The 25,085-nt window shown below is 55.0% G+C and overlaps 2 protein-coding genes and 1 long non-coding RNA gene across 14 annotated transcripts in view; 2 read left to right on the top strand and 1 right to left on the bottom strand.

Annotated features, from left to right (window-relative positions):
* The window catches only part of LOC138846347 (ATP synthase mitochondrial F1 complex assembly factor 2-like), a 31,911-nt gene extending 19,085 nt beyond the window's left edge, over window positions 1-12,826 (top strand). For 5 of the 12 annotated variants that reach the window (XM_070061784.1, XM_070061777.1, XM_070061781.1 and 2 more), the window contains 6 exons: window positions 4,512-4,556; window positions 4,776-4,921; window positions 6,245-6,342; window positions 6,946-7,026; window positions 7,363-7,478; window positions 8,089-8,431. In XM_070061784.1, coding sequence (XP_069917885.1) covers window positions 4,913-4,921; window positions 6,245-6,342; window positions 6,946-7,026; window positions 7,363-7,478; window positions 8,089-8,252 — 468 coding nt within the window. In that variant the 5' untranslated portion in view covers window positions 4,512-4,556; window positions 4,776-4,912 and the 3' untranslated portion in view covers window positions 8,253-8,431. Of the gene's footprint in view, window positions 1-3,985; window positions 4,029-4,511; window positions 4,557-4,699; window positions 4,922-6,244; window positions 6,343-6,924; window positions 7,027-7,309; window positions 7,479-8,088; window positions 8,432-10,587 lie in introns of those variants that run through there. The other 7 variants (XM_070061779.1, XM_070061783.1, XM_070061782.1 and 4 more) reach the window with 6 other exon arrangements.
* Window positions 1-15,201, bottom strand: part of LOC138846348 (uncharacterized) — a 37,620-nt gene extending 22,419 nt beyond the window's left edge. Inside the window, exon 1 of the long non-coding RNA XR_011383833.1 lies at window positions 14,918-15,201. This is a non-coding gene — a long non-coding RNA (uncharacterized lncRNA). The remainder of the gene's footprint in view (window positions 1-14,917) is intronic.
* A 196-nt stretch (window positions 15,202-15,397) lies between these two features.
* Window positions 15,398-24,723, top strand: LOC108175431 (glucose-induced degradation protein 4 homolog). Its single transcript, XM_051829646.2, has 3 exons — window positions 15,398-15,782; window positions 17,475-17,534; window positions 24,676-24,723. Exons 1-3 carry the CDS (start codon window positions 15,606-15,608, stop codon window positions 24,721-24,723), a joined length of 285 nt encoding a protein of 94 aa, XP_051685606.2. The 5' UTR covers window positions 15,398-15,605.
* Window positions 24,724-25,085: the final 362 nt, after the last annotated feature.

Here is a 25,085-nt window from a genome sequence, read left to right as displayed (position 1 = left end):
CGCAGCCATGCTGGCTCCACCTAATTGATAAACAAACCCTGGCTGAGTTAAACCAGAGACTCCAGAAGACCACAGGGGCAGGCGCGGAGGTGGGGGGAGGGTTGAGGCTGGGGACACTCCAGAGGGTCCCTGCAGGTGGGAGAGGGAAGAATCGAATTACAGGCTGTGGGAGCAACACTATGGACCCTGCTGGAGGTGGGCAGTCCCAGGCGGGACTCCTGGCTCCACTTTCTATTGGCCTGTGAGCATGTGTTTCTGTTCTGATATTTATTTTATTTATTTGAGAGGCAGAGTGACAGAGAGAGGGGGAGCGTTTTCAATTCTGGGTCAGTCCACGAATGGGTGCAACAGCCGGGGCTTTGCCAGGCTGAAGTCAGGAGCCATGAATGCAATCTGGGTCTCCCACATGGGTGCAGGGGCCCAAGCACTTGGGCTATCAGCTGTTGTCTTCCCAGGGAGCTGGATCAGAAGTAGAGCAGCAGGGACTTGAACCTGCACTCTGATACAGGATGCTTGCGTCACAAGCAGTGGCTTGACCTGCTGGGCCCCAGGGTCAGCCCCAGCTTGGATTTCTTCCTGTCTGATTCAGGGATGGAGTTTACTCCAGCTCCATTGTGAGAAATTACCCAAAGTACACCAGCATTCATTCATTCATTCATTCATTAAAAAAAAAAAAAAGGCAAGACGATGGGTAAGTCAGGGTTACATCAGCGCCCATGAGAGAGCCTGCGAGAGAATCATTTCTCAGAAGGACGCATCTGCCTCTTCCTTCAGACCTGGGTTTCCTCCCAGAAGTCGGGAAGGGTGGAGGACTCCTGGGCTCCAGTCTTTCCTAGCAGGCAGCGCCCGCCCGGAGCAGCAGGAACTGGGGTTATCTGGCAGAGCACAGGGCCCATTCCTGCTGCAAGGGCAGATCTGTCCCCAGAAGCTACTCTCCCCGCGCTGGGAGCCTCAGCCCTGCCATCCGGCTGGCGTTTGGGAGAGGCCACGCCTGTGCAGCAGTTTGGAGCCGGTTAGCATCAGCTGGCATTTGCAAGCGACATTTAAAGGTCACCTCCAATCCTCCTGCTGGGGAAACAGCGAGGGAATGCAGACTCGGGCTGGGTCTAATGAGCCTGGGTGAGAAGCAGAGGTGGCCGCACAGACAGGCTGGGCTGGGAGGGGGGCAGGGGTGGGGCTTTCCCCTGCGTGAAGGCTGGAGAAGCTCCGGGGAGAAGGGGCAGAGGGCAGGTGCAGTGGGCTCCTGGGGCTGGTGTCTTCCTGGAAGTATGGGCATGGAGGAGCAGGCTGGTGGGAAATGCAGACGTCGGGTCCTTCCTTAGACATCCTGTATCCTGCTCCAGGAACGAGGGCCCCATACGTAGGGGGAGGAGGTTCATGGAGCCTGTTCTCTGAGCTAACAACTAGGCCTCAACAACTGAGCAGCCCCATGCGAGTGGAGGCACACTGGGACATCCAGGCTGCCACGGAAAAGGGGGACCTGTGGGTGCCGGGTGAGCAGGTGACTGGTCTGGGTCACGGGACACCCAGCTGCGGAGGGAGACCAGGAGGGCCGTGTGTCGGCCACGCCCAGGAGCTGTCTGATGCTCAGTGTGGGGTGAGCACGCCCTGCCCCCAGCCCTGCTGCCTGCTCTGTGCGCCTGAGTTCTGCTCTGTGCGCCTGGGCTCCTCACTGCCCTGTGACTTCCCTTCCCTCCGCAGCCCAGCGTGGCTCTGGTAGCTGCTGCTGCTTCCCCTCCATGCCATGGGCACAGGTGCTGCCAGTGCCGGCCACCCTCCACCCGACAGGGGCAGCCTGTCCAGCTCTGGATGCCAACTGCAACCAAGCTCGAGCTCGGGTTGGGGGCAGGGTAGCAATGGGACAATCCCACGTCTCCTCACAGGGGACACGTTGTTGTGTGGCTCTCTGCTCTGAGGGGGGGCGGGTGGTTTGCATTCATAACTCCAGAGGGCCATGGGAACTGCTTGCTCTCTCTTTTGATTCAAGCCTGTCAACTGTGAGCCCAAAATGAACCTACCCAAATGCTGTGTGTGTACATATATCTATTTAAATATATAAGTATCACATATGTAATTATATATTTTTTAAATGTGAGAAAGAGAGAGGGATCCCATCCTCTGGTTCACTCCCCGAATGCCTTTCATCTCCAGGGCTGGGTGGCAGGCCAAAGCCAGGAGCCACGAGGGCCCCACGTTCTCCAATCCCATGAGCCATCCTTGCTGACTCCCAGGGTCCACTTTAGCAGGCAGCTGGAGCTGGGGGCCAGGACTGCGTGTTGAACCCAGGTGCTCCAGGTTGGGCCCTGGGTGTCTTAATCCCTGGACCCAAGGCCCGTCTTAAATGTCGACAGCTCACCGTGAAACTGCCCGTGCCTCTCAGCTCTCCTCTCTTCTCGGCCTCCCAGTGCAGGGCAGAGTGGCCAGCAGGCAGTAAACATTCCCGCCACACTTGAGGGAGGCTCAGAAATGGGTGAGCAGGTAACCGGGGTGACCCCACGGGACCCCTGCTTGCCCTCAAGCGTGGGTCCCCTGCCCTCCCTCGTTGCCCGGGGCGGGGGTAGGTGGTGCCATCTCCCTCTTTGAGGACCATCCTCTGTGTCTGATAAGACACACATCCTCTGTGTCTGATGAGCCCCGGGGAGGGGCTGAACTGCAGGACGCTCGAAGCACGTTAAGCTGCTGTCAGTTTTCCGGGGACATTTCTACAGGGATTACCGTATCTGGCTGCGTTCAGATGTGACACCGAGTTGAGAGGGATTTGGATTAGGGGAGAAGGAGTGTGATGGCAGGAAACAGAAGGAGAGACAGACAGGAAGAGCCCAGTGTGGGAGGCGAGGGCTCTGACAGCCACCTGCTGGGGGTGACCTGCCTGGGCCCGGGGCGGGGGTGGGGAGCAGTGGTGATGCCCTCCTGGGGGAAGACAGAGGCTGGAGACGCCGCTGCAGGGCCAGGGAGGCTGTGTGGAGGACAAGCCCCACGCCTCGCGGCCGTGTAGCCATGGAGGCCTCCCGCTGGGGTCTTGGGCTCAGGAGCCAGGTGCCCAGGGGGGTCTCAGGAACCCTGAGTTTCCCCGAGGGACTGGGACGAGTCATGTGTTGGCGCACGCAGGGAGAGGAGGAGGTTGAGGAAGTGAGAGGAGAGCGGGAGAATGGCACTGGTTGAGCACCTATGTGCCAAGCATGCCTGCCTCACGCATGGGACTACGCAGGAGCCGTCACCAGGCTGGCACGGAGCCGAGCCAGCAGGAATCGAGGGCTCTGATTTGCAGAGCAGGCCTGTGTGGTGCCGGAGGAAGGGAGATGGAGGGGAGACGGGGCTGCCTCCTGCGGAGCCAGGTCCCTGTGTCACACGTGGGCAGCTTTGCAGCGCAGAGCTGTGCAGTGCAGACCAGGGGTTATAGGATGCCTTCCAGGGCACCAGCACATCGCTCCAGGTCAGGCGCAGGCAGGGGGCAGCCTGCAGTCCCGAATCTGGGCTGTGGGAGGCGCTCACGAGCCCTGCGCTGATACTGACCAAGTATTGAGCCATGTGGCCTGTGCAATGAGGCATTGTGTCTGTGCAGGAAGCCTAACAGGTGACCAGTGGTGCTGGGATGGAACGCGCCCGGGATCCCAGAGACTCAGAGGGTGTTCTGGATGAGCTGGTTGGATGCCCGGGGCAGCTGCTTCCCCCCTAGGCTCCTCCCAGCACTGACTCAGCCTCAGACCGAACCTCCTGTTGAAAGGGAGGTGCAGATACAGACAGGAATCAGTTCTACTAGGTCTCTGAGCTACTGTGGACCAGGGAGGAAGTGTGTCTGCAGCCTCAAGCCCATTGGGCTCTGGGAAAGTGGGTCTTGCTGACATGGTCAGTGAGTGCCCAGGACCCTCTCATACCCACCAAGTCACAGGTTTTATAATTATCCAGGTCTGGTGCCTCCAATACAACGGACATTTTCCGAATTTCCCAGGCACGTGAGCAGGGAGCTGGATTGGAAGAAGGGCAGCCAGGACACAAACTGATGCCCGTAGGAGATGCTGGGGCTGCAGGTAGAGGCTTAGCCCGCTACGCCACAGCGCCGGCCCCCGTGCACAGTGCTTTGGCACCAGCCTCTGCAGAGGAACCTCTGCCCCTTGGTAGCAAAGCATAATGAGTCGCCCCGGGTGCTGGAAGAGCAATGCACTTGAGACAGCTGAATAGATGTGCAAGCCGGTTAATTAGGTTAATTAATTGGAGAGAGGGGGTGGGAGGCGCTCCTGGGAGCTCTACCTCCTGCCCACACACCACACACGCGTGCACACACACACGTGCACTGCACACGCACACACTGGCTTCTCCTGAGAGGCCCAGAGTCTTGCCCGAAATGGGTCTATGACTTTCACCCATCTGGGATGTGTGCGGGGCGTGGGCGGCCATGGGGGTGGCCCAAAATCCATCCGCGCTAGCGAGCCATCTGCACACACAGGGCGGGGGCCCCCAGAGCCGCAGCAGCGTGGTTTCAACTGCCTTAATGAAGCAATCGTCTCTTACAGAGAGGAAGAGGTTTTACCAGAACGTGAGCATCAGCCAGGGCGAAGGTGAGTGTCTGAGCTCTTGAGCGTGGACGGCCAGCAGTGCGGGCTCCTTTGCTTGCTTGCTTGTTTTATTTTTTTCTTTATCCGCTGCCACTTCAGTGGCGGGATTGTCCTTTGCGCTTTCGTCCCTACGCGTTTCTGTAAAGGGACTCCGGCCAAATACAGGCTCGGCCCCCGCTGCCCCGTGACGACCCCTGAGAGGCCTTCATTTGCTGTCCCGAGGTGGCTTTGAGATAAACCTGGACCACAGGAAGCTGAAGACGCCCCAGGCCAAGCTCTTCACCGTGCCCAGCGAGGCCCTGGCCATTGCCGTGGCCACCGAGTGGGAGTCCCAGCAGGACACCATCAAGTCCTACACCATGCACCTGGTAACAAGCCCGGGGCTCCCTTCTACGTCCTGGCAGGGCCCGGGGATGGGGGTGGGAGGGCTCCGGCCTGCCCAGGACAGCCGCACGTCTCGCCAGGCTCTCTCCCCAGCGGCCTAGCCACCGCAGTCCCTTGCGTGGCCCCTCACATGGCCAGCTCTGGTCTGAGGACATTCGTCACCTCTGCCGGCTGCCCGGCCCTCTTCTCTGTCACGGCGGCTCGTCCTGCATCCGGGTTGTCGCTGTTGCTTTTTTTTTTTTTGGCGTCTGCACAGGTCCTGTCTGTCTCCCCTGCTGCCCGCTGAGCGACAGAAGGGCAGGGGCCACGTCCCTTGCACTCTTAACCAGCGACAGCCAGCCCCTGGCGGGAAGCCTCGTTGGCACTCGGTAAATCCTGGCTAAAGGCAGCAGGGGCAGGAAGGCTCCCATAGTGCCAGCCCCACCCGTGCCCACCGAGGGGGCTGCTTGAGGCCCCCAGGTCCAGCCCGCAGCTGCCTGACGGTGACCCTGGGCAAGGGGCTCCCTGACCCTGGGCAAGGGGCTGCCGCTTGCTCGGCCCTGGGCCCCCCGCCTCTAAAAGGTGGGTGAAGAGCGCTCGCCTCAGGGAGCTGTGGTCAGTGCAGGGGGCACCCCGCCTGAGGATGGTGCTCCCACCCTGGCCCACCAACCCGGAGGGCGTCCTGTTGAGGGGCCAGCCTGCTCCTTGGCCAGCAGATGAGCTGGGGGCGACCAGGGCCGCAGACAGCGCACTGAGCAACCTCTTATTGTCCAGGCAGATCTCAGAACCAGTGTGGGTGCGGCCTGGATGTCAGCGTCCCCGCTGCCTGTGTGCTAAGGGCGCCCGCTGGAAAAGCCGCTCTGTCAGATCTGTGTCCCATTCCTGCCTACGGGTCTTATTCACTGTGTCTGACCGCCCCGGGCCTCAGTCTCTTACATCTATGAAATGGGTATGATAATTGTACCTACTCCAGAGCTTTGTCATGGGGATTAAATTAGATAGGTACTTTGTTTTTAAATTTTTATTTATTTTAAAAGTCAGAGCTACAGAGAGAGGGACAGACACAGAGAGCAGTCTTTCATCTGGGGGTGAACTAGCGGGTGGAGGATCTCTCCTGCTGTCACTTCTCTCGTTCTGTAAATCAATGAATCCCGAGACCTCGGGGAGGCCCACCGCGCTGCTGCGAGCATCCCACAGCTGCCCCGGCACACGGGAGCACAGTCCCTGCCGCTCCAGGGCTCCCCGCCCTGCTGCCCTGCACCCGGCTTTCGGCCGAGCCCGGCCGGTGCTGATGGCCGCCCCCTCGCCTCACCCACCTCTCCCCGCAGACCACCCTGTGCAACACGTCCTTGGACAACCCGACCCAGCGGAGCAAGGACCAGCTGATCCGAGCGGCCATCAAGTTTCTGGACACTGACACCATCTGGTAAGTGACGCCCTGGCGGTAGCAGGTCCCGGGGGCCCTGGTGGGTGGGGAGGGGCCCGCTGTTCTGCACACGCACGGCCTCTCTCCTCCTCTCCCTTGCACGAGACCATGGCTTTCCACGGCGCCCACCTGGGTTGCGGTCCCGTGACACCCCTGCAGCCCGGCTCCCCCTTAGCCAGCTGGGTCTCCGTGTCTCTCAGTCAGCGCGAGGGCCACAGCCTGGCCTTGAGGACCGTGTGTCCACACCGAGAGGGGGGCGGGCTCCTGAGAAGGCAACGGGCCATTCGTGTGCGTCTCTGGGAAGGCGGCAGCGACCGGGCCGGGGCTCAGCCTGCGTGCTGTGGCTCTCGCCCCAGAGGGTCCGGTTTCTGTAGATGGGTGGGGTGGGGGTGTGTGGCCTGGGAACATGCATTTCTCACGGGCTCCCAGGTGCTGCCGCTGCCGCTGGCCCCAGGACTGCCACTTTAGGGGAGAGCCTTGCAGGGCTGGGGGGCGGGGCCAGGGCGGAGCAGCCTGTGCCCTCCCCCTTTGTGGTCCTTTGCGGTCACCGAATGAAAGAATTGTACTTTTCCATTAATGAAGGTGGTTTTTGCCATGAATTAGCTACAGGGTGGAAGAGCCCGAGACCTTGGTGGAGCTCCAAAAGAATGAATGGGATCCAGTGATAGAGTGGGCTGAGAACAGGTAAGAGGTGGCACAGACCGGCCGGCCCGGTGACACACACTAGGCACCCCGAGTGAGGGGTGGGGCCCGGGCGGGGGAAATGTCTGGGAGCTGGCCGTCCTAGCAAGAAAGCGGGGCTTGGCTCTCCAGCCGATGTCTGCAGTTACAAGCCCTTTGGGAACCCGCTGCGGGGCTGTGGGGCGGGGCTGCTCTAGTTGGCCAGGCTGGGTGGAGGAGGACGCCAGGGAAGAGGGCGCGGACCCCAAGGGTGCAGCACACTCTCCCCCTCCCTTTCCCTGCTCAGGGGTGCAGGGGCTGCCTGAGGGCATGGGCCTGACTCCGCTCGCGGCCCCGCAGGGATCGAGTTCGTGGTGACCCAGCTCAAGTCCATGGTGCTGACCTTGGGCCTGACCGACCTGCACCTGACGGTGGAGCAGGCCGTGCTGCTGTCGCGCCTGGAGGAGGAGTACCAGGTGAGGGGCCGCGATCATAGTCAAGGGACAGGAGGGGGACAGCAAGGAGGCAGAGGGGCCAGCAGGGATGCTGCCAATGCAAGCCCAGCGCACCTCTCTGGGGACTTGTCCCTGTCTTCATGGTCTTCCTACTGTTACCCTATTTTCATTTTCATGCATATATACACAGATGCACGTATACGTGTGTGTGAGAGAGATACTGACCAAATCATTTGTAAAGTGAGATGCAGCTAACACGCTATGACAGATCACACGAGACACACACCAAGCTGCGGCTGTCACGGCCGCTGATGCGGTTAGTTAACAGTAGGCGCTCACTGGACAGCGGGACTTTCATGATCTCCATGTTCGCAGAAGGACGAGTGCACAAGCTGTGGCCGCGTGCTCAGCACGAGGTGGCTGAGGACGCAACGCTCAAGCTTGTCCGTCTCTGAACCCCGGGCTCCCCCACTGTGACGGGCCCGCCCCTCTAGAATGCTGTCAGCAGGAACTCCAAACCTTTGCTTTAAGAAGGGGAAGAAAAAAAATCAGTGTTCAGCATTTTCTTTTGAAAACAACTTGAATAATATCTTGGACGATGCTGTAAACACATACTTCTTTACCCTGCAAGGATTAAAACCTAAGGCCTGGCCCCGGCGCTGTGGCGTAGCAGGTAAAGCCACTGCCTGCAGTGCTGGCATCCCATATGGGCACTGGTTCAAGTCCCGGCTGCTCCACTTCTGGTCCAGCTCTCTGCTATGGCCTGGGAAAGCAGTGGAAGATGGCCCAAGATGAACCCCTGCACCTGCGTGGGAGACCTGGAGGAAGCTCCTGGCTCCTGGCTTCAGATCAGCTCAGCTCTGGCTGTTGCGGCCATTTAGGGAGTGAACCAGCGGATGGAAGATGTCTGTCTTTTTGTCTCTCCCTCTCTGTAACTCTGTCTTTCAAATAAATAAATAAATCTTTACAGAAAATGGCAATGTAGTGTGTGGAGGAAAAGGAGATCCCTTAGTTTGCTCTCAAGCTTTAAAAAGGGCAATGTTAAGTTAAACTCATCCAAACAGACTCTGAAGATTCAAAGGCCCTGCCGTGTGCATCCTGGGCCCAGGACGATGGGCAGAGGGCGTGGGTTTCTCGCCAGACACAGGGTTCCCATGTTTCCACGCCACACCGGTGTCACTCCTGTTAAAGACAGGAAGCCGGGGTGGGTGTTTGGTGGGCACTTGAACGTCACACAGGACGGCGGCATCCACGTCAGGGTGCCTGGGTCACGAGTCCCGGCTCCCTGCCTCAGTGCAGCCTGGGAGGCAGGAGGCGATGGCCCAAGCGGCTCGGTCCCTGCACCCACGGGGGAGACCCGGCCTGCGTCCCAGGCTGCTGGCTTCAGCCTGGCACGGCCATGCATGCTGCAGGCAGTGCAGACTGGGGGGGCAGCAGACGGGGGTCTCTGTCTCTCTGCTTTCCCGTAGAGTAAGGACGGGGACCCCGTGTCCCCAACCAACTAAGCAGCTTCCTGCTAATGGCCTGGAAACCTAGCAGCCGCCAGTGTCCAGGCTGGCCTTCTGTTTGGACCGGCCCAAAGTCTCAGGAACTACAACTCCCACAGTGCACCAGGAAGAGGAAGTGCCGGTCTCAGCGCAGCCCCAGCGCCTTTATCCTTTAAAACAGTGCCATCTGGTGGCCGCCTCTGTTGTCTGCACCCCTAGGGGCAGCTGTATTTCTAGGTAGCAAAATCTCCAGGCGAGATAACATAAAGAACCCTTAACAAATCCACAATAGAAAGACAACCCAATTAAAAAATGGAAGAGGGATTTTAAAATAGACATTTTTCTCAAAGAAAATATACACGTGGCCGAGAAGCACGTGCAAACACACGTGAGGTCATTCACAAGTAGGGAGATGCAAACCAAGACCACAGGTGGAGATCCCGCCTCACACCCTGTCCCATAGCTGTTGTCAAAAAGACCTGGGCAGCTGTTTAGTGTAGAGGCTGAGACACCACGTCCCCCATCAGAGTGCCCCGATTTGACACCTGATTCGTTCCCGACTCCAGCTTAGTGCAGACCCCGGGAAGCAGGGGTGATGGCTCACGCAACTGCGTTCCCACCACCGGCTCTGGGCTTTCTGCTTTTTAAAGATTTTTATTTATTTGAAAGGCAGGGTTGCAGAGAGGCAGAGGGAGAGAGAGGTCTTCCATCCGCTGGTTCACTCCACAAATGGCTACAACAGCCGGAGCTGCACCCATCCAAAGCCAGGAGCCAGGAGCTTCCTCCGGGTCTCCCATGTGGGTGCAGGGGCCCAAGCCCTTAGGCCATCCTCTACTGCTTTCCCAGGTCATAGCAGAGAGCTGGATGGGAAGAGGAGCAGCTGGGACTAGAACCGGCACCCATATAGGATGGTGGTGCGGCAGGTGGAGGATTAACCTACGGCACCACATCGCCAGCCCCGAATAAACATTTTAAAAATAGCAGTAACTGTTGGCAAGGATGTGGAGCAATCAATCCCCACGTATTGCTGCCGGGGCCTGTGACCCAGCGCAGCCCCCGTCGGGAGAAAGTTAATGTCACCATCTGACCCGGCAGTTCCAGGGCCCACAGAAAACCTGCACGCACAGGGCGGGTGCCTGGCACGGCAGCGTAGATGGCTGCTGGCACACCCATACCCTGGATCAGAGCTGCCCATTCGAGCCCCAGCTACTCTGCTTCCAATCCAGCTTCCCGCCAGTGTGCTGGAGGCGGAGGCTCATGGCTCAGGAGTTTGCTTCCTTGTCACTCCTGTGGAGAGACTGGGGTGGAGTCCCTGGGCTCCTGGGCTCAGCCCTGGCCGTTGTGGGCCTTTGGTGAGTGGGAGACCTCTGTCTGTCTCTGCCTTTCAGACAGAATGAAAATACAATTTTTTGAAAAGTGTACACAAATGTCAACAGCAAAATTATTCATAATAGGCAAAAAGTAGAACCAATCCAAATGCCTTATCAGTGAATGAACGGATAAAATGAAATACAGTCCATGTACACAGTGGAACATCAAGTGACAAAAAGTAATGGAGGCGTAGCAGATTAAAATGCCACCTGCAGTGCTAACATCCCACATGGGAACTGGTTCTAGTCCCGGCTGCTCCTCTTCCGATCCAGCTCTCTGCTATGACCTGGGAAGGCAGTAGAAGATGGCCCAAGGACTTGGGCCCCTGCACCCACGTGGGAGACCTGGAGGAAGCTCCTGGTTCCAGATCAGCACAGCTTCAGCCATTGCAGTCATCTGGGGAGTGAACCAGTGGGTGGAAGACCTCTCTTCTCTCTCTCCCTCTGTAACTCTGCCTTTCAAATCAATCAATCAATCTTTAAAGAACCAAAAGTACGAATACTTGATACGACCTTAAAGACGAAGGCAAAAAAGAGACAAGTGGGGGTCCCATCAAACTAAAAACCCTCTTACAGCAGTGCAACAGTCAATCAACAGAGCGAAGGCACAACCCACAGAACAGGAGAAAATATTCACAAACTCTGCCCCTGACGAGGGGGCACAGAGAAGCAACTTCAGCCCAAAAACAGCACCCAAAGGAGCCAGAGAGAGAGCAAGAGCTGTACACAGACACCCCTCGAAGGAGGACACACAGATGCCCAAAGGGACCCGAGCAAAGGCTCAGCACGGCGAATCGCCACGGGAGCACAGAGCCAGCCCGGGGAGAGAGCGTCTCCCTTGTCAGGTGCAGGAGATAACGCACACCAGCTAGGAGGTGAGGGAGGGCACCCTCGGAGGCTGCGGGTGGGAATCTGCGCAGTCGCGGTGCAAGGCAACACAAAGGCTTCTCCAGAAACTACAGCTAGAACCACCACAGGTGGCCGGCGCCATGGCAGAGTGGGTGAGGCTGCTGCCCGCAGCGCCGGCATCCCATATGGGCACCAGATCAAGTCCTGCTGCTCCACTTCCCATCCAGCTCTCTGCTGTGGCCTGGGAAAGCAGTAGAAGATGGCCCAAGTGCTTGGGGCCCTGCACCCGCGAGGGAGACCTGGAGGAAGCTCCTGACTCCTGGCTTCAAATCGGCTCAGCTCAGCCACTGTGGCCAATTGGAGAGTGAACCAGAGAATGGAAGACCTGCCCTCTCTCTCTCTGCCTCTGCTTCTCTCTCTGTGTAACTGTGACATTCAAATAAATAAATACATCTTTAAAAAAAAAAAAGAAAGAAAGAAACTCAGCCTGCTGCAGGTTTACTGAATTTCTGTCCAGCCCTGCTGAGACCACATGGTTCTGTGTTCCTTACACGGCCTGTGGGCTGAAACCTTCCCAGCCCCGGGACTCCCATGGTAACCGATTTGAGTTCTCACGGCATGTGCGATGCACTGACACATCATGTGGGACCCCGTCAGAGTGTACAATTTTTATATATCAGCTAAAAAGGTTTTACAAATAGATTTTTTAAAAAAATTATTTATTCATTTGAAAGTCAGAGTTACAGAGAGACAGGAGAGGCAGAGAGAGAGAGAGAGGTCTTCCATTCACTGATTCACTATCCCAGATGGCTGCAACGGCTGGAACTGTGCCGATCCAAAGCCAGGAGCCAGGAGCTTCTTCCAGGTCTCCCATGCAGGTGCAGGTGCCCAAGGACTTGGGCCATCTTCCACTGCTTTCCCAGGTCACAGCACAGAGTTTTATGGGAAGAGGAGCAGCCGGGACTCGAACCAGCGCCCATATGGGATGCCAGCACTGCAGGCGTCAGCTTACTCGCTACGCCACAGCGCCGGCCCCCTAAATAGGTTTTAAAAGACTACACTCTCTTTACCTGAAATGTCCAACGCAGAGGTATCTAGAAATGGAGACAGGGCAGTAGCGGTTGCCCGTGGCTGGAGGGTGGACAGGGTAAGGGGAGATGATAACTGCAGGGTAAGAGTTCCTTCTGGGGGTGACAGAAATGCTCCAAAATTGAGCGTGATGCAGAGTGCGCGATCGGAATGTACTAACACCCCCTGAATCTGACCGAAAGAGAATGACCTGCAGCGTAAGCGAATCAGCTCTCGATGAAGTGCTCAACTCTTTTTTTTTTTTTTGCCCCAGCCCAATGTATGAACACGCTATTTTCCAGACAGCTCTGACATGCAGGCCAGGGGCTGACAAACTTCCTGTCAAGACCACAAGGCAGGGCTGGTGCTGTGGCGTATGGCGGGTTAAGCTGCCGCCTGTGACTCGGGCATCCCAGATGGGCGCCGGTTCGAGTCCCAGCTGCCCCATTTCTGATCCAGCTCCCTGCTGTGGCCTGGGAAAGCAGTGGAAGATGGCCCAAGTGCTCACGCGCTCGCTCTCTCTCTGTCTCTTTCCCTTTTCCCCACCCCCATAACTCTGCCTTTCAAATAAAAATAAATAAAACAAGAACCACAAGGCACACGTTCCAGGCCTTGCATGCCACGCAGTCTCTGCTGGGAACTCCCAACTGCCCGTTCGGTGAAAGCACCTGGAAATGACGGGTAAATGAAAGAGCACTGTCTCTGTGCCAATAAAACTTTATTTGTCATTTGCTCAAAAAAAAAAGAAAACAAGTAGCAGGCTAGCTTCCTGGTCTACGCATGACAAACCCTGCCTGGATTTCACAGCGCACCCTAGGAGGCTGCCGGGGCTGGGGTAGGGGGTGCCGGTACACACTTGGAGCACCCGTGATGGCTCAAGTCCCTGCACCCGCGTGGGAGACCTGGAAGAAGCTCCTGGCTCCTGGCTTCGGATCGGCGCGGCGGGTTAGAGGTTCAGCTTGGTCACCTGGCTACACACACTCACCCCTGCTGCGCCCCCGGCCCAGGAAAACAGCGGAAAGAGACGGCCACTCCCGATGTCCCCCCGCCCCGTAACTCTGCCTTTCAAATAAAAATGAATAAATAAAACAAGAACCACAAGGCACAAATTCCAGGCCTTGCAGGCCACGCGGTCTCTGCTGGGAACTCCCAACTGCCCGTTCGGTGAAAGCACCTGGAAATGACGGGTAAATGAAAGAGCACTGTCTCTGTGCCAATAAAACTTTGTCATTTGCTCCAAAAAAAAAAAGAAAACAAGTAGCAGGCTAGCTTCCTGGTCTACGCATAACAAACCCTGCCTGGATTTCACAGCGCACCCTAGGAGGCTGCCGGGGCTGGGGTAGGGGGTGCCGGTACACACTTGGAGCAGCCGTGTGGCCCAGGCGACAGACAAGGCCCCACTGGGCATGCCCACGCAGCCAGGACACCTCCCACACGGGGCAGCATGGAGCCAGGCTGTCACATCAAGTCTCCCAGCGCCTCAGAGACCCTCTCCTAACCCCCCTGCCCCGGCCTCTGATGACCTCAGGGCCACACTGCAGTCTCCCCCGAGAACAACCGGCCTGGCGCGACTTCCCCCACGCTGAAGCTGAGAACTGGAGGAGCCTTCTAGAACGCAGACACGCACATGCGCACATGCACGCACACACATGAGCGCACGCACACAAACAGGCATGCACACACGCACGCACCCACACACATACGCACGCACACACACACACACACACGCGCGCGCGTGCACGCGGGGGCCTGGTCTCCGTGTCTCCTCGCCCCTTGCTGCGTTCCCTCATCCACGCGTGTTTTCTCTGCATCTGACTGCCGACCACGCACCGGGGACATCCGGGGGATCCGCACTCCAGAGGAAGCCGGCGGGTCCAAGGCCAAGTGAGCGGCCTCCATTTCAACCCTTTCCTTCTGCGCCCTTTGCTGGTGCTGGGCCCCACTGGGGACGCCCGTCCTTTGTCCTTTTCTGCTAATGGCTCTTCCTGGCACACCTGCGGGCCCTGACCGGGGGGGGGGGGGGGGGGGGGGGGGCACGACACATCTCATTTGTATAACCAGGAGGCGGCGCTGTGGTGTAGTAGGTAAAGCCGCCGCCTGATCCCATATGGGCTACGGTTCGAGTCCCGGCTGCTCCACTTCTGATCCAGCTCTCTGCTGTGGCCTGGGAAAGCAGTGGAGGATGGCCCAAGTCCTTGTACCCACGTGAGAGACCCGAAGAAGCTCCTGGCTCCTGACTTCGGATCGCCGCGGCGGGTTAGAGGTTCAGCTTGGTCACCTGGCTACACACACTCACCCCTGCTGCGCCCCCGGCCCAGGAAAACAGCGGAAAGAGACGGCCACTCCCGATGTCCCCCCGCCCCACCCCCAAACCCCGCTCCTGCGGGGAACCAGCGTCACCGCCTCCCACAGGCCTCCTCGAGTTGGGAGGCAGAGGGGTCGCCCACTTGTTCAGGACAGACGGCTAGACACGGCCAGGAAGCTGCAGCCTTGACCTCTGCCCTGTGACCTTGGCCAAGTCCTGACCCGCGACCCGAACCTGCCCCGTTTGAAACCTCGGCTGACCCTCGCTTCCCTTAGCAGACGCCTCGTGCTCCCATTAACCATGCGAGCCCGGTCCCGCCGCCCGGCCCTGCACGCCCAAAAGCTCGCTCTCAGCCCACCCCAGCCCGACGTGGCCCCTCACCTGTCGGCGGCGCGTAGGCCCGGGCCGGGGACCCCAGGGCTGGCCCCGGCCCCACGGGCCGAGTCAGGAGGCGGCGCCCCCGGTCCCGCAGCCGGAGGCAGCTCCTCCACATCGCGCCCCAAGGGCCTCGGGAGCACGCGGGGCGCGAGACCAAGCCGCGCTGTCCGGCTGTACGGAAACCTCTCACGCCTCCCCGGATCCCCTCAGCCGCCTCTGGACGCCGCCATTTTCCGCATGAGCCCTACGGCGCACCGTAGCCGCCGCGCGCCTCCTGCGCACACCGCCCCCCGCCCCTGACGGAGAACCTGCATCACAAACGCTCCTCGCCCCGCCCCTCCTCCGCGCCGCGCCTCCGGAATAAGACTACAATTCCCAGAAGTGCCCTCGCGCTGCCCGCCACGTGTTTTCTCTGCTCGCCAATGGGCGGAAGCGCCGCGTGAGCTTGCTCCCGCCCTCCCCGGCGCTCCGGAGCAGGTGGAGGGAAAGTAGAGTAGGGGTCTGAGCTCAGTACCGGGAGGCCCTGCTCGCAGGTCCAGGGTCGCGGGGGCGGCCGGAGTGCTCGGTGCGCAGCGAGCGGGCGCCCCCCCCCCCCGCCCGTGCCCCGCGCGTGCGCGCTGTGCCCCTAACGCCCCGGCACCCGCGCGGCAACGGTGGCGGTTCCTCTCCCCTCCCCTGCCCCTTCCCCGCGATGCCGGTGCGCACCGAGTGCCCCCCGCCGGCCAGTGCGTCTGCCGCGTCCGCGGCCTCGCTCAACCCGCCGCCGCCCATCTACACCCAGCAGCCCGGCGTGGCCACCAGCCTGCTCTACAGCGGCTCCGAGTTCCATGCCCACCAGAAGAGCAAGGGGAATTCGTACGACGTAGAGGTGGTGCTGCAGGACCCTCTGGCCGGGTCCTCCCGCCTGCTAAGACCCTGAGGGAGCCTCCCCGAGTCTCCCAGACCGAGACCCGCTGTCCAGGGTCCTCCTCTTGGGGCCCTCCTCCTGCTGGAGTTTGCTGCGGGCAGAGCAGGATCTCCCGGTGCAACCCACGACTGCTGGCTGCTCAGACCGGGCACTTTCCGCCCGGGTGCTGTCAGCATCTTATTAACTGCCATGCCCTTCCCCGCCCTCTCGAGCGGCTGTGAAACCCCCAAACTCTATGGAATTCAGGGAGAATCGCCCACAGGACGGGAGCTGCAGGTCAGAGCTGTGGGTGAGCGAGTGTGGCTCAGCTGTTCCAAACGCTTCCCCAGTGCCAAGGTCAGCAGATGACGGTACCTACAAGTGCTCTGGCAGGTTTCGCAGGGAACACCTTTGTCACCAGCACCAAGCCTGGAGGCACCTCGGCGTCCCTGCGGTGCTGGCATCCTCTGGATGCCCGAGTTCATTGCTGCGTGGAGGCCTTGCCTTAGTGTCTGATTTATGGCGTTACCCGGAAGTAGTTGCCGTCTCAGACCTGATAAATGGCACAAAAACTTGTCCAGTTTCTCAGCCCGAGCCCTCGCGTGACGTGAAACATCTCAGCGTGTGCTCCAGGGAGCACGATGCTTTAATCCGAGGGTTTCCTGTGCCAGGAATCCCGCTCAGGATGACGCCACGGGTGTGGGTGTACTATGCGAGTTCAGCCACAAAGTAACCATGCCGGTCTCAGAGCCACATAAGAAGTCACTGGAGCTGTCACAGCACACCTCGAGGCGTGTGGAGCTGGTGTGGTTGCAGGCTGGCTCCTGGCGGGACCCACAGCGGGCCCGGTAATCTTCCACCTTCCCTCGCAGCCAACCCTGACATTCCCTGTCCCATCTGTCTCGGTCTCCAAGAATGGACCCTGCACACAGAGCCTCCAGCCACCGGGTAGCAAAAGCCCTTGCTCGCTCACTCACCACTTTGAAAGCCCTCCATCCCTAACCTAATGGCTCCAAGGGCAACAGGGTTGACCAGGTCTCTTGGGGCGGGGGAGGCCAGCGTGGAAGAAGAGGAAATTGGCTGGTGGGTGGGCATCGGCTGGCGGCTGCCACCCTCAGAATCCACTGTGCCCCTCGCGCCTCTTCCTCCTGGGCTCCTGGCTCTTGTCATTAGAAACATGAGCGTGTGGACAGGGCGGGCACTCACAGGGTGGTCAGGGTGCTTGACTGGCATCTTAGTTTGTGGCTGGCACGTGCTGTGCCACGGGGGTTTGCTAAGAGGCTGCTTGGAGTCTTCTGCCCATTCGTGGGACGGTCACGCAGCACCGACGCGGAAATGGACTAGGGAGAGAAGTCAGCCGGGGTCAGGGGTGGCGGGCACCACGTGCACGGGTGGGGAGGGCTCGTGCCACAGCCTGCAGCCCAGCCAGAGGCCTGAGCAGTCAGTGAGCGGTCCAAGGTCCTCAGCTGCAGGGAGCTGACAGCGTTCTGGGACCAGCTGGCTTTGTCTACAGGCCACTTGGCGCATGTGTACAGGGGACTCCTGAGGGCCCCGGGGGCTGGTGGGGAGCCTTGGGCTCTGCCGCCTTCCCCAGCCTGGCCTGGCGGGATCTCGCAGCACCGCGGCGTGTCCCCCGCTGGATATGTTGTTCATCTGCGTGTCTTCTCTTTGCAGCACGTGGACACAGGGAACTCTTACCTTTGTGGCTACTTGAAGATTAAAGGCCTCACCGAGGTAAGCCCCTGTGCACTCCAACCAGAGCCCGGAAGGGTCCAACTCACCGCAGCCTCACAGGGAGAGGGGCAGGCTGTCCCCACCCGGGACCCGAGCAGAGCACGTGGTCGGTCGCCAAGCACCTGTGCTGCGTGGGGAGCGGGCAGCATTGTGGTCGTGGCACATCCTGTCGGAAGTCATTCAGAGGAAGCTGTGTAAATGATGTCCCGGTGTGACCCACGCTGTTGGTGTTGTTTTGAAGTCCTCCAGGAGCAGGTCGCCCTTAGTAAGGGAAGCCCCTGCAGTGCTGAGCATTAGTTAGGCTCCTCAGAGGAGGAGGGTGTGCCAGCCTTGGCCTTCCCCGGGGTCCAGCCTCACACAGCACGGAGACTTGTCCCTCCCCGGTGCAGATGGCGTGGCCTTGACAAGCGCTGGCTCCTCTGCACAGGCCCAGATATGGGCTTAGCGCAGCCAGCGCAGGGACATGTAGTGGAGAGGGCCCAGCGCGTTTCCAGGAGGCCCCGGCCATGTCAGGCCTCAGTTGCATACCTAGGGGCTCTAGGTCACATACCACCAGTGGAGCCATTGTGAATGGGCAGGGCCTGGGCTTCCAGCATAGTCAGGGTTGTGCAACCATTTTTTTTTTTTTTAGGATTTATTTTATTTATTCGAAAGAGTTACAGAGAGAAGTAGAGACAAAGAGAGAGGTCTTCCATCTGCTGGTTCACTCCTCAAATGCCGCAACAGCCGGAGCTGTGCTGATCTGAAGCCAGGAGCTAGGAGCTTCCTCCAAGTCTCCCACGTGGATGCAGGGGCCCAACCACTTGGGCCATGGAATGACTTTTTTTTTAAAGATTTATTTATTTATTGGAAAGTCAGAGTTACAGAGAGAGAGGAGAGCCAGAGAGAGAGAGAGATCTTTCATCTGCTGGTTTACTCCCTAGTTGGCTGCAGTGGTCAGAGCTGTACCAATGCAAAGTCAGGGGCTTCATCAGTGTCTCCCACCTGGATGCAGGTGCCCAAAGACTTGGGCCATCTTCTACTGCCTTCCAAGGCCGTAGCAGAGAGCTGGATCAGAAGTGGAGCAGCTGGGTCTCTAACCGGCACCCATATGGGATGCTGGCGCTTAAGGCCAAGGCATTATCCCACTGAGCCACGGCGATGGCCCCCCTGAAGACTTTATGTATTTATTTATTTTTTGACAGGCAGTGTGGACAGTGAGAGAGAGAGAGAAAAAAAAAGGTCTTCCTTTTTGCCGTTGGTTCACCCTCCAATGGCCGCCGTGGCCAGAGCGCAGTGGCCGGTGCACAGCGCTGATCCGAAGGCAGGAGCAATGTGCTTCTCCTGGTCTCCCATGGGGTGCAGGGTCCAAGCATTTGGGCCATCCTCCACTGCACTCCCGGGCCACAGCAGAGAGCTGGCCTGGAAGAGGGGCAACCGGGACAGAATCCGGCACCCGAACCGGACAAGAACCCGAGAGGCTGGCACCACAGGCAGAGGATTAGCCTAGTGAGCCGCAGCACTGGCCCCCTGAAAGACTTTGTTAAAAGTATCCATCTGGACTTTGGACACAGTGCTTACCATAAATGCAAAGCGTACCAGGAAGGCTGAACATTCTACAGCCCTGAAGAAGACTAAAGTACCTCCCGTGCTCCATGAGGAGGTACTTTCACAACCAGACCAGGTTCAGGCTCAGCATCCAACCCTGACAGAAGTCACAGTTCAACCTTTTGATGTAGAACTTACCCTAACTCCAGAATCCGTTGTGGAGGGTGAACCACTCCCAACCATGCAGGAGACTTCAGGGCAGCCTCCAGGGCCACATAATGAAGTGGTCTGTCAGCCTCCAGTTTATTATGAGATGGTAGTTCCAAAACCAAGTCAAGATCAAACTCCGCATCCAATGTCACCCAGTGGCACAGCTGAACCTTCGAAGTTAGAGTCAAGCATAACTCAGGTACCCACTACACAGGATGAACATTCTACAGCCTCCAAGTCTATATCTCCTCCTCCTTATCCAATGTACCCTGAGGTGACATTTTCACCTCCAGTCCAGATTCAGACTCAGTATACAAACCTGCCTCAAGTCACAGTCAAGCCTCTGGACCTGGAAATTACCCAAACTCCACAACGTACTACAGAGGCTACACCTTCTACTACCATGCAAATGACCCTAACTCAGTCTACAGAGCCACTAAAGGAGCTCGTAACTCAGTCCCCAGGGGACAATGAGATGACAGTTCCAACAGCAGGTCAGCATCAAGCTCAGCACCCAACATCACCCAGTGTCATAGCTCAGCCTTCCAAGATGGAGCTTACCAGAACTCTGGTACCCACTGCAAAAGCTGGCCATTCTCCATCCCTGAAGAAGACTACAGATCTGCATCCAGGCCAGGTTCAGACTCAGCACTCAACCCTAACTGAAGTCACAGATCAACCCCTGAATGCGGCTGCCACCATAAATGTCTGTGAGCTCTGCACCTGCAAAGATGAGACACTTTCGTGCACTGGCCTCAGCCCAGTGCAGAAGCTTCACAGAGTTCCTGTACCAGAGCCCAACAGCTACAACGGCACCTTCAGCATATTGTAAGAATCTCCCTTCCTCATGGTTCCCTACAGCCTGCCTGTCTCAGCAGCTTTTCCCCAAGAGCCTCCTGAGCCCTCCTCAAGTCCCCACCTTATGTTGACTGTGTGTGTGTGTGTGTGTTTTGGCAGGCAGTTAGACAGAGAAAGAGAGAAAGGTCTTCCTTTTGCCATTGGTTCACCCCCAAGTGGCCACTTTGCTTGCGAGCTTTCCTGATCCTCCTTCTCTTCTTCTCTCTGTCCCTTCTACAGTCTCATGTGATTGCCCTTACTCCTTTTCCTGATTCTTTATTTATTGACATTTGCCATATTATTACCTCATTGCTTTACTCCCACTCTTCAACACAGCCCTCATCCCAACATATTAGAGATGATACAACAGGTTTAAGGATAGATTCTGGAGCCAGGTTGCCTGGCTTTGAACACAGGTCTCCCAGTGATTAGCTTTGTGACTTTCGACAAGTTATTTAGCTTGGATTCCATCTCTTCATCTATAAAACTGGATTATGGCCGTGATCAGTTCACTAGACCGTTGTGTATTTAGATGAGTGGATGCATACAATACATCACTTCCAAGCATATGTGAATGTAAACTCGTAATAAATACCATTATTGCTGAGCCCCTCAGTTGTAGCCTGACCTTACCTTTGTTCCTCTATACATAGTAGCCATTTTGTGCCATTCCAGGGTGTCATAGGAACCACAGATAGAGCACAGTTATTCTAAAACTTTACCTGAGGTTTACAACATGGCCATTATTTGTAAAATCAAGAAAAAAAAAGGGGGGGGGAGTCTGTTTTAGGCAAAGATTTGTCTGATGGAATGATCAAGATTTAGACTGTCTGGCTACAAGAGATGGACTTAGGAAGCAATGAAAGATATGCAAACAAACTTGAATATTGGCTGAGGGGTTTCAAAGTTCATAATGAGATATGGAGTGTCATTAAAAGCTTGTGAGTAAGAGAAAGATGATTTAAAATGGGGGGTATTTTAATCTACTATTTTCTTTTTAAAGGTTTTTATTTATTTACTCGAGAAGCAGTGCAACAGAGAAAGAGGTCTCATTCGCTTATTCATTCTCTAAATGCATGCAATGGCAGAGAGTGGGGAGGCCAGTGCCGGGAGCACAGAACTCAAACCATGCATGTGTATACAAAGGCTGTTGATTTTTGTGCATTGATTTTATATCCTGCTACTTTGCCAAACTCTTCTATGAGTTCCAATAGTCTCTTAGTAGAGTTCTTTAGATCCCCTAAATAAAGAATCATATCATCTGCAAAGAGGGATAGTTTGAGTTCTTCCTTCCCAATTTGTGTCCCTTTAATTTCTTTTTCTTGTCTAATAGCTCTGGCTAAAACTTCCAGAACTATGTTGAATAGCAGTGGTGAGAGTGGGCATCCCTGTCTGGTACCAGATCTCAGTGGAAATGCTTCCAACTTTTCCCCATTCAATAGGATGTTGGCTGTGGGCTTTTCATAAATTGCTTTGATTGTATTGAGGAATGTTCCTTCCATACCCAGTTTGTTTAGAGTTTTCATCATGAAAGGGTGTTGAATTTTATCAAATGCCTTCTCGGCATCTATTGAGCTAATCATATGGTTTTTCTTCTGCAGTCTGTTAATGTGGTGTATCACATTGATTGTTTTGCACACATTGAACCATCCCTGCATACCAGGGATAAATCCCACTTGGTCTGGGTGGATGATCTTTCTGATGTGTTGGTGCATTCTATTGGCCAGAATTTTATTGAGGGTTTTTGCATCTATGTTCATCAGGGATATTGGTCTGTAATTCTCTTTCAATGCTGCATCTTTTTCTGGCTTAGGGATTAAGGTGATGCTGGCTTCATAGAAAGAATTTGGGAGGATTCCCTCTTTTTTGATTGTTCTGAATAGTTTGAAAAGATTTGGAGTTAGTTCTTCTTTAAATGTCTGGTAGAATTCAGCAGTGAATCCATCTGGTCCTGGGCTTTTCTTTGCTGGGAGGGCCTTTATTACTGTTTCAATTTCTGTCCCAGTTGTGGGTCTGTTTAGGTTTTCGATGTCTTCCCGGTTCAATTTAGGTAGGTTGCATGTGTCCAGGAATCTATCCATTTCTGATAGGTTTCCCTGTTTGCTGGCATACAATTCCTTGTAGTAATTTCTGATGATTCTTTTTATTTCTGTGGTGTCTGTTGTTACATTTCCTTTTTCATCTCTGACTTTATTGATTTGGGTCCTTTTTTAGTTAGTTGGGCCAATGGGGTGTCAATTTTGTTTATTTTTTCAAAAACCAGCTCCTCGGTTGGCGGATTTTTTTTGTCATTTTTTTTTTTTTACTCAATCGTATTGACTTCTTCTCTGATTTTAATTATTTCTCTTCTCCTACTAGATTTGGGTCTGGTTTACTACAGTTTTTCTAGATCCTTGAGGTGAATTGAAAGCTCATTTATTTGGTGCCTTCCATTTTCTTGATATAGGCACCTATTGCTATAAACTTTCCTCTTAACACTGCTTTTGCTGTATCCCATAAGTTTTGGTATGTTGTACTGTTTTCCTCATTTACTTCCAGGAAGTTTTTGATTTCTTCTATGACCCAGTGTTCATTCAGGAGCATGTTGTTCAATCCCCTTGTGTTTGCATATGCTCTAGGGATTCCTGAGTTGCTAATTTCCAACTTAGTTCCCTTATAGTCTGAGAAGCTACATCGTATGATTCTAATTCTTTTGAATTTGCTGAGACTTCCTTTAAGGCCTACTATGTGGTTGATCCTAGAGGAGGTTCCATGCACTGCTGAGAAGAATGTAAATTCTTTAAGTGTAGCATGAAAAGTTCGGTAAATATCTATTAGATCCATTTGGGCTATAGTGTTGTTTAAATCTACTGTCTCCTTGTTGATCTTCTGTCTGGTTGATCTGTCTATTTCTGAGAGTAGAGTATTGAAGTCCCCCAGTACTATTGTATTGGAGTCTAAGTCTCCCTTTAAGTCCCTTAACAAACCTTTTAAATAAACCGGTGCCTGCAATTAGGTGCATATACATTGATAATAGTTACATCTTCCTGTTGAATTGATCCCTTAATCATTATATAGTGCCCCTCTTTGTCTCTCTTAACAGTTTTTGTGTTGAAGTTTATGTTGTCCGATATTAAGATGGCTACGGCTGCTCTTTTTTCATTTCTGTTGGCATGGTATATCTATTTCCAGCCTTTCACTTTCGGTCTGTGTGCATCTTTGTTGGAAAGATGTGTTTCTTGTAAGCAGCAAATAGATGGGTTTTGTTCCTTAACCCAATCAGCCAATCTGTGTCTTTTAACTGGACAGTTGAGGCCATTAACGTTCAATGTGACTATTGATAAGTAGTAACTTTGCCCTGCCATTTCCCAAAGATATTTTCTAATATATGCTTTGAACTTCCTGTGATCTTTTGCTGTGAGGTTTCCTTCCTTTACCTTCTTACATATTGATGACCGTGTTTCCGTGTTTCTGTGTGTAACACATCTTTAAGCACCTTTTGCAGGGCTGGACAAGTGGCAACAAATTCTTTCAATTTCTGTTTGCTATGAAAGGTCTTTATTTTACCTTCATTCACAAATGAGAGCTTTGTAGGATATAGTATTCTGGGCTGGCAGTTTTTCTCTCTTAGTACCTGGGCTATGTCTTGCCATTCCCTTCTAGCCTGTAGGGTTTCTGATGAGAAGTCTGCTGTAAGTCTGATTGGAGATCCTCTGAGAGTAATCTGACGTTTCTCTCTTGCACATTTTAGAATCTTTTCTTTATGTTTCACTGTGGTGAGTTTGATTACAACGTGTCGTGGTGAGGATCTCTTTTGGTCATGGTTACTGGGGGTTCTATGAGCTTCCTGTACTAGGATGTCTCTGTCCTTCTCCAAGCCCAGGAAGTCCTCTGCTAGTATCTCACTAAAAAGGCCTTCTAATCCTTTCTCCCTCTCCATTCCTTCAGGAATTCCTAGAACCCAAATGTTGGGATTTTTTTTTTTTACTAGTATCCTGTAGATTCCTAACAATATTTTTTAGATTTCTGATTTCCTCTTCTTTTCTTTGGTTTGACTGTATGCTTTCCTGTGTTCTGTCTTCTAAGCCCTGAGGTTGCTATTATGCATGTCCAAAATGGCATCTGTTCACTGTCTTGCTCGCCTTTGAGAGGTGAGCGGAGAGAGTGAAACTCCTGTCCGTACTGGTCCCTTTTATTATTTTCCTCTCTCCTGTAGTTAGCCTGGTGAACTTTCGCCTACGGGGCTTCAAGCCTCGTTCCCTCTAGGCTCCTTCTACTTTCCTGCCGGTTGTCTCAAGCTATTGAGGTTCGGTTCACTTCACGATCCAGCACTGGTGGGTAGATTCTGCTGCTGGTGTCCCGAGCTGTGGACTCCCACGCCCTCCACCGTGAATCACTAGTTCTGGAAGAGTTTCCTCTGCTGTTTCTTCCACAACTCTTCCTTGAACCTGCAGTATCTCCACTTTTATTAAACTGTCTCTTCCCGGACTATCAGTGTGCTCCCTTCCTATTCATCAAATGTAAATTTTATTATCCCCACTGACTATATAGGTAATAGCTAATCAAGGCAATGTTTTCCTTTTCCTAGAGATTTATCCTGCAACAAAATGGAGTCTATCGAAAGACGTGCATTTGAGTCATTCCCTTTTTTGCAGTCTATGTAAGTTGCAATTTCATCATATTTGGAATTTGAGTAAATCTTCCCTGTAAACCACCTTGCTGTTCACCTTGAAATAGGGTGAAGCTTCTACTTTACATTTGTAGTAGAAGGTTACTAAAATTCTGTAACAGGTCCTTTTCATCTCTAGCACAGATGCTATCAGATACAAAGGTCAGAGTGAATCCCACAGAGCAGGGCTTCTCAACCAACTCAATTTTGTATTCAGGTAACATTTTGCAGCCCTGCACATGCTGCTGGCACCTAGTGGGCCAAGGCCAGCCTGCTGTTAAGCCACCTACTATATACAGGACAAACCTCCACAAGAAAGGCATTATCGA

Source organism: Oryctolagus cuniculus, chromosome 17 (assembly GCF_964237555.1).
Source record: "Oryctolagus cuniculus chromosome 17, mOryCun1.1, whole genome shotgun sequence".
Lineage (NCBI taxonomy): Eukaryota > Metazoa > Chordata > Mammalia > Lagomorpha > Leporidae > Oryctolagus > Oryctolagus cuniculus.
Note: the sequence above shows the minus strand (reverse complement) of the source record. Positions and strands in the feature narration are given on the sequence as shown.

Excerpts from the sequence above, each read along its gene's own strand:
- LOC108175431 (XM_051829646.2), top strand. The coding sequence starts at position 15,606 with ATGCCGGTGCGCACCGAGTGCCCCCCGCCGGCCAGTGCGTCTGCCGCG. Across the intron at positions 15,783-17,474 it reads GGAATTCGTACGACGTAGAG|CACGTGGACACAGGGAACTC; the intron begins GTGGTGCTGCAG and ends TTCTCTTTGCAG. Across the intron at positions 17,535-24,675 it reads AGATTAAAGGCCTCACCGAG|AGATTTATCCTGCAACAAAA; the intron begins GTAAGCCCCTGT and ends TCCTTTTCCTAG.